Raw genomic sequence first — 8,605 nt, forward strand, 5'->3', positions numbered from 1 at the left:
GGTACCAAGAGCTGCTCAGCAGTGAGGAAGCAGTCACATACTCCTGTGCTGTCAAAGGCTACGAGCATCTCAGAGCCCCTGAAGTCTCTGTGGGTGAGTCATGATGTTTATAGTCCCTACAAACCCTTCAGCAAACCCCTGTAAAAATAGTCTCAGTACAAATATTTAACCTCATGTCTTTTTGTCCAGATTCTATCACACAGACATGCTTCAGTGTGACTTATGGAAACACTTCTTTCCACAATGAGACATCAGTGGATGAGCGGCACTCCATCACATATCCCAGAGGTAAAAATTCCACACTCTACAATCACATCTCCAGTTAATATCAATTCTAGTCAGATTTGTTAAAACTATCATTTATAGGTATTATATGAGCTCTTTGAATATATCTATACATAGTAACAATAGGTGTGTTTATCCCTTTTCTACAGAGGTTCATGTTCAAAGAGCTTCTTTCACCTCGGTGTTTGTCACACTGACCTGTAACACCAGCTGTAACCTGACTGATGATCAAACTGTCTACATGTGGTATCACAACAAAATAAACTATTATGAGAATCAACATCATTCAACTCATAACTCTTCAACAGGCACATTCTCTTGTACAGTTAAAGGCCACGAACATCTTCAATCTACAGAAGTTTGCAAGTTTCAAATCTATGTTGCCAACTAATAATGAACTCAAGCGCTGGAATACAGACCAATCAAACAACTCTAAATCTTCCATTTATATTTCAGGTGTTCAGTATAAAAACTGCTGGAGAGTGAATTATGTCAGCAGGAGAATCTGTGCTCTGGAAGGATCTTCAGTGAACATCACAAGTGAATACTCACATCCTGATAACATGAAGCCAGAGTTTAAGTATTGGAGTAAAAAATGGAGAAAAGATAAAGTGGAAGTTGAAGAGCTGATTGAGGCTGCAGGTCATGTGGAGTATCAGGACAACATGAAGAACCAACACATCCTGACCATCAACAACCTGAAGAAGAATGACTCAGGAGGATACACATTCAGATTCAAGAGAGATCATGAAGGATGGACACAGTCTGATCTGCCTGGAGTCTTTTTGATTGTCACAGGTAAATCTAAACTCCTCAGTCAGCAGACTTTACTCATTAATGTCTGAACAGGAGCAGAGGTGGAAGAAATATTCAGATGCTGTGAACATGTCAATGCTGCACTGCAAATGCTCATTACAAAGAAAAAGTCCTGCACTTAACCCTCTCAGGCTCAAATTAAACTTTTTGTTGCTAATGCACAACCAAGTCCTGCAGTGGTACTTCTGAGTAAAAAAAACTCATAACATATCTATGTGGGCTAATCAGGTTGTTAGTTTTTAACTGTTGCAAATCTGCAACGCCTGCCTCAAGAGGGTTAAAACTGAAATCATTCAAGTTTTCAGAAAAAAATGCATTTCATATTGTATAAAATAGTTCTTATTATGAAGGAAAAAATATGTTTTACTTTTTTAGAAGAAGCACTCATGTGTCTTTTCCATTTCTCACTTTGGTGTTTGTTTGTTTTTTTTATTTGAACAATCTGGATACTGTTATTTTGTTTGAGCTATAAAGCAATTACTCATCATTTCAGCATTTAACGCTTTGACATCTAGGAGCATACATCACTTAACTGTCAACTTTAAATGAGGTCAGAAGAATTTTGAACAATAACATTTCTGGCTAATTTTGTTTGTTTGTTTGTTTGTTGTTATAAATCTACATTCACAAGAACCACATTTCCAAACCATAAATGGTCGCATTTCCATTCCAAAATGTCTTCAGTTTGACAATTAAAAATCAATGAAAATGGTGCATAAATAATGATTTATTTTTTTTTTTTACTTTCAGAGCTGAGAGTGAAGATGAGTCCTTCTGCAGTGGTGACAGAGGGTCAGAGAGTCACACTGACCTGCAGTACCAGCTGTCCTCTGACTGACAACACAAACTACATTTGGTACTTGAACAGTCGACCTCTGACCCCGAGAGAGAACCAGAACAAACATCTGATCCTAGACCCAGTCAGCAGGGAGGATGCAGGAAGCTACTCCTGTGCTGTGAAAACCAACAAAGATATCAGCTCTGCTCCAAAGACTCTCACTGTCCAAAGTATCACAGGAACATGGACACCAGCAGCTGCAGGAGTTTCTGCAGCTCTGCTGGTTTTAATACTTCTCACTGTCTGCTGGTGTGTTAGGTGAGTAACGCTTTGATCTCATTCAGGTCAATATGTTCTTCTGATATGGCTTTAATTATATATATATATTCTATCTGTTCAGAAAAAAGAGGATTTCTAACCAGCCTTCAAGAGCTGAAACATTAGGCAACAAACAGCAGGTACCAAACAGGAAACAAAAAGTTATTCTGCAATAACAGCTGAAATAAAACAAGCCGCTTGAACACCTTGTTTTTCTTCATATAAATCTATTCCTGCTTAACCCAAAAGCATGTATTTTTAGCCTTTGTATTGTTCTCCTTCATGTGAATTATAACCTCTATATATAAATGTATGTAGATATACATTAATAAAATGTGATGTTATTTGTCCATGCAGATTTTTCCTGATTTCATAAATAAAAACGTTCCAGGTGAATCGGATGAGCAGGATGGTCCTCACTATGTCAGGCTGCGTTTCAGTTTGAAAAACAACACTGACATCTACTCAACCATCGAGTTATCGTCTGCTAAGTAAATACACCTTCTTTTTTTTTGCTTTATTCATCATATTCAAACTGTGATTTGAAATCACTTGTTGATTTGAAAATTATTTCCTTTCTTTAAATTAGAATGATGACGACTTCCAGTGACTTTGCAAGAAGTGAAACATCAAACAATGAAGAGCAGGTACATGACAGGATTCAATTGTAAAACATCAACTCCTCTATTTTTCTTCATATCTTCAATCATTTGTTATCTATCAAGAACAGTGCTTAAACTTGTGTCCTTGTCTTTTTTTCCATCCATAATTCCTCCATTCATACATCTATTTTCTCCCATTTGTGTTGGGTTGGGTCACAGAGAGGGCAGACATGTAAACAAACTATCCCCTGCTAGCTCTTGCAGCAGTGGGTCATTTTGGCATTCCCAGGTTAGCCATCACACATCTCTCCAGCAGGTCCTGGGTGTTCCCCAGTGCATCCTCACTGTGGGAAGAAGCCACGTAGGAGGTATCCTAGTCAGACTATTGCTGACTAATTAGTACTAATTAGTACCTTTTGATTTGGGCGAGTAGTGGCTCCACAATCTCGACTTGAAAGATACTTTGCACCACTTGTAGCTCATCTTTTTCATACTATGTTAGTGGGATTGCTGTCAGGATTCTGCCAGAGGTGGGAGTTTGTTCCCAGTGTAACCTCATTTTATGTTTGGTATAGTCCTGTCAAGCATCCCCACCACCTGATTCGAGTCAGCACCATGTGGTGATCAATTGACAACTCTCCTCCTTTGTTCACCTGAGACCAGCTGTTTTTGACACATTTGAAATTATAATGGAGAAGAGGTCATCAATCATTCCATGACAGGCAGTAGTGAACTTTTCTAACAGACTAATTGAGTTTTATTGTCACAAGAACAGATATCTCTCATACTTCATGCAATACCTCTATAGTGGAACACATCTGTTTAACAAAAATCATCTGCTCTCTCTTCTCAAACATTATTGCAGGCCTGCACTGTACACACAAACTCACAAACTGCACAAACTCAAATACAAATCTACATGTTAGCTTCTATTCTGTTGTACAGTGGCACATTAATGTAATCTGATATCTATGTTTTCCTAAATTTAGCAAGCCATTTCAAAATTGAGATCTCTAATCTAGTTTAGAGGTCCCAACCGAGAAGCCTTAACACCCACTCACATCATTTGATCACAAGGTCTCACAATGGTTTCACCCGAAGCCTTGCTGGAGAATGACCCACACCCGTTTTTACAACTTGTCTCACATGATTATGCAGATCAACTGTGGGTTCACACTTTTCTTTCCAAGAAAAGACTTTAAAATGGATCCTAGATTCAATTGGAAGCTAATGTAGAGAGGCCAAAACGGGATTGATGTGGTCGAATTTCCTTCTGCTTTAAAAATCGTGCCGCAGCATTGTGCATTAGTTGCAAGCGTGACAAAGTGCCACGCCCAACCTCTACTAAAAGAGAATTGCAGTAATCCAAACGTGAAGTAATAAAGGCGTGAATAACACTTTCTAAGTTACACTTGGAAAGAAAGGGCTTAACCCAGTATGTTGTGTGTCCTCCTCAGGTGAACCCTGACCCCATATATGACAACCTCCCAGCACATTATAGCGGACTGCAACTACCTACGAGCCACACAAGTGATGTCTACTCCAGTATGGACCCACTGCCTGCTCACTAAAGTAACTTTGTTACCATAGTGATTTAAAGGGCCTTTTTCTCCGATAGGTTTAGCGACTGAGCTAATTTCAGTATCACAGCAGGGACACCACATTTGGTGGATCTGCCAGTGGTTTTCATACATAAATTACAGAAGAAATAAATGTTGAACTTTTCAGTTAGAAAATGTATTTTATTAAAACACATGTCACAACTGAAAGATGACAAAAAACAGCAACTTGAGTTTGAGTGCAGCTGAGTGACTGTTTTTTAATGCACCATGAAATATCAAAAACCATATTATCAACTTTTGTTAATAATATGTTTTTTTATATATATTTTTGCAACTCTCATAACTTTCCAAAGAAACTGTATGGGCATTTATTGCAATAAATGTGGCTACTGTTTAAATTCAGCCCTGTGGTTTCATATGTATTCTGGCTGATAGACGATGACCTCTTAATACTGACAGAGGGTCACTCTTCACTAAAAATCTGTTCTTTTGAAAAGTAGTCATGTTATGATTAGCAAATAATGTAATCCCTTGACAAAATGTACGAGACAAGAAAGCAAAAGTGTCCAGTGAACAAACATAGAGCAACACAGGGGGAGGCAACAGATGGAAACACAGGTGGGGGGACATGACTACAGCTACTCACACTGAAACCCACATGCTCTACATTACAGAGGACTCATTCCTAGAACAGAGATAAACAGAAAGCAGACGCTCTAAATAGCAACTTAAACTTTAAAATATGAACTAAGAATTTAAGACTGCAACAAAGAGTCAAACAACAGGAACCATTAGAAATTGTGGAAGCAGATTTCTTTTCTGTTGTATTACAAACATATTTAATCATATCACTTAAGTATAGCCAGATCACTCCTGACACCAATTGTATGCATCCATGTGGAATCTTATCACAACTGGGCCCCAAGTTTTATTGCACCTTCACAGAAGGTCCATTATATACTTGAAGATCTCCGACATCCTGCTCTTAGGGAGGTGACAGCCAAGCAGAAAACAAGGTCATAATTGTCTCTGTGAGGCAGGAGGTTAAAGGATGGGGCTGATGGCATAGAGATATATGATATGCTATGGAATGTTCTTTGTTTAACAGCGTCTGTGATGGGTTATATAACATGTAAGGGCAGCGGCCACAATTCAGAGATCACCCTAGTGTTTGACAGGAGTGGTTCTCTCCATATTGCAATATGTTATTAAACTCACTTTAAATCATGCTCACTGTGGTGTTTGCAGGTTATTGTTAAAATTTCCATAATAAAATCATGAAGTGATTTTGCTGTTGTTAAATCTGTGTGTAGTTTCTCAGCAGATACACTCACAGTAAACACTTTGTCTATTCTGTTTTCAACCTTTCCTGTAAAATTGCTATTTATTTTTGACATTCACTCATGTTTTTGAAATTTTATGAAGTGACAGAAACAGCAGCTGTAAAAAGGTGATTTACATATCACTTTGAACAAGAACTGTTATGTGGTTTGTCTCTGAACTTGAGCTCACTACAGATAAACATCATGGAAAGTACATCATGGCAGCACGGAGTAACTTCTACACAGAAAAAACGAGCAGTGTTAGTGCAACACCACAAGAGTCAATTTCAACACAGAGCCAGTGTCTCTTGAATAAAATGACAACAATTAATGCAACATGAAAAATAATAACTTTTTAAAAATTTCTTACCATATTCACATTGTTTTATGCTTATGTCAACTAATATGAATTATTATCAGTTGTAAACCCTTTTTAAAACTTTTTTACTGTCTACTCTTGTAGTATGAATAACAGCTGTATGGAGACTTTTGGTAGTTCCGAGGGGGGTATAACAGTAGTGTTTGCTGCGAGATCGATCAACTTTAGACCAGACAACAAACGACGGAGACTCCGGAAAAGTGCAATCAAACGATGAGTTTTTTTATCACAGGAGAACAACCAACCGTCAGCATACGGAATGGGTTGCTCTGACAAGAATACATTGGGTTCTGGTTTTATAGGAAAAAATATCACACCTACGTCAATACAGTTCAAAAATACATGGTGACAGACGGGCAAAAGTTCAATTCGTGCAGACAAGGGTACATCACGTACATATGACCTTACACCGACATATAACTTCTCTTTTCTACATTACTTGCCTTTTAAGGTAATAACTTCAGGTCTTAGCATCTCTGAGAGCTAATAATGGACCCTCGTCATTAATTAGTAAGTAGAGTACTTTGCAGCCAGTCTCAAACTGAAGCAGAATACGCTTAGGCCTTCGCTCAGACCTGCTACTAGATTAATATGTGTATTGTAAGCATGCATGCAATTAACCTTCTATGTTCTCATCTCCCCTCAGCATGTATCATCTGGACACTCTCACCAGTGAAGCTTAAAACCTTCTAGAATGGAACATCAACTCTTAACCAAGCACATTTATGCATTGTGTATAAAATGAACTCAACCTGTAAAAATAGAAAGGTCAATGTGATGACAGACATATTCAATGCAATATAAACCCTGTAGGAAATATTACTGATAAATGATACTGTGAAACATGTTATTAATACATTCTTCATAAGGCAAATTATATGGTAGCAATGAAAGAATCTCTGAATCCCAACCTATCACATTATTCTAAATGGTCTTCAACAAAGTTATCTTCATAAGTGTAAAATAATAACTCTAAACAGTGTTAGAGAGCCTTGAAAAAATCATCAAATGCTCCAAGTGAACTGGTTGACTTGCATGGTTTGACCTGCTTGTCCAGGACAATAAGAAACTCACGGATGGTGTTCCTCTTTGTCCCTGCAGCACGTAGATAGGGTTGTGTAATGGGGTTGACGGCATCAACATGTTCCTGGATGCTTGTTCCACTCTGAGTATGTTAAAAATGAAGGAAAAAAGAACAAAATAAGTTGAATAAAAAAATCAAAATATCTGTTAAAACGTAATTGTTACACGCTTTCCCCGTCAATGTTCAAATCAACAGCTAACCAACACCCCTCACCCCAAACACAAGACCACATGGTAATAAAAGGAATAAAACAGGTATCAAATATTTTTAAAATAGAGTGCATTTTATATATGAAAAGAAAACAAATGATTGTTGGCCTCTGGTAGACACCCTCTGGTAGACACCCTGAGCTTGAAGGATAAAAGACCACCCACAGAGAGGGGATTCTTTTAATGTATATATATATATATATATATATACATATGATTTTTTTTTCATGTATAATAGCCCAAATATGTCAGTCTGAAGCCTGAGCCTTTGACTTACAGGGATCATTTGTATATATGTTGAATTTATGATTTCAAACTTGTGCATCCACCACTGTAACAGTATACAAGTATATACAAGTAATATTAGGTCCTTGTGGGGCCTGTTTATTTACACTATATTTACTGATCCAATATTTTTTTTACTTAATCAACCAAAATAAATAAATAAATAAAAAATAAAAATAAAAAAACTTCCTGAAAACCTTCAACATAAGACAATGATATTATTACAGATATTTGCACCTCAATCATCTTGTGCTGTGAAATTGACAAGAAGTAGGCAGAGAACAATTCAAAAAGTTGCTGAGATCAAGAGCTACAATGGTGTCCTCTGGTCGACATGTCCTGAACTGCTAAAAAACAACAAGTGCAGTACTTATTTTTTCATTAAAGAATATATCATAGTGTTTCATGCAGCACAATAACACCAACCCCCCCCCCCCCCCCCCCCAAAAAAAAAAAAAAACCAAAACAAAAAACAGATTGAATATAAATCAAAATACTAGTTAAAGGTTTTTCAGTGTTTTCCTCTATGGCTGAAATCCTATTTTCTCCTCTTTAGCCAAAAAAGGCTAAAGACTGGCAGACGTTTTGACTGTTGAGCCAAACTCAGCAGTGACAGAATACAATTCAGTCACAGAAATCAAACACTTTTTGAATATGGAAATTTTAAAGAAAGCAACTAGGCTAAATAAAAAAATAATAATAAGAAGGTAACTTTTTCTATTAAAAACAGCAGCTACACGCAGGAGTTTCTGCAGCTCTGCTGGTTTCAATACTTCTCACTGTCTGCTGGTGTGTTAGGTAAGCAACACCTGGTTTGGTCCAAAAGCTATACATTCAAAGTCTGCTCTGGAATCCCGGATTTTATTTTTCATTCCTTTCAATAAACAGAAAGAAGAGGACTTCCAGTCAGTCTCAAAAAGGAGAAACTTCAAATATAATGCAGCAGGTGCAAAACAACATTCAAA

The 8,605-nt window shown here is 37.3% G+C and overlaps 1 protein-coding gene across 1 annotated transcript; it reads left to right on the top strand.

Annotated features, from left to right (window-relative positions):
• Positions 1 to 1,685: 1,685 nt before the first annotated feature.
• On the top strand, positions 1,686 to 4,759 carry LOC145429530 (uncharacterized). The gene is made up of 5 exons (XM_080303170.1): positions 1,686 to 2,197; positions 2,280 to 2,337; positions 2,555 to 2,688; positions 2,787 to 2,844; positions 4,257 to 4,759. Exons 1-5 carry the CDS (start codon positions 1,824 to 1,826, stop codon positions 4,368 to 4,370), a joined length of 738 nt encoding a protein of 245 aa, XP_080159296.1. The 5' UTR covers positions 1,686 to 1,823; the 3' UTR covers positions 4,371 to 4,759.
• The last annotated feature ends 3,846 nt before the right edge of the window (positions 4,760 to 8,605 follow it).

Source organism: Astatotilapia calliptera, chromosome 6 (assembly GCF_964374335.1).
Source record: "Astatotilapia calliptera chromosome 6, fAstCal68.1, whole genome shotgun sequence".
NCBI classification, from domain to species: Eukaryota; Metazoa; Chordata; class Actinopteri; order Cichliformes; family Cichlidae; genus Astatotilapia; species Astatotilapia calliptera.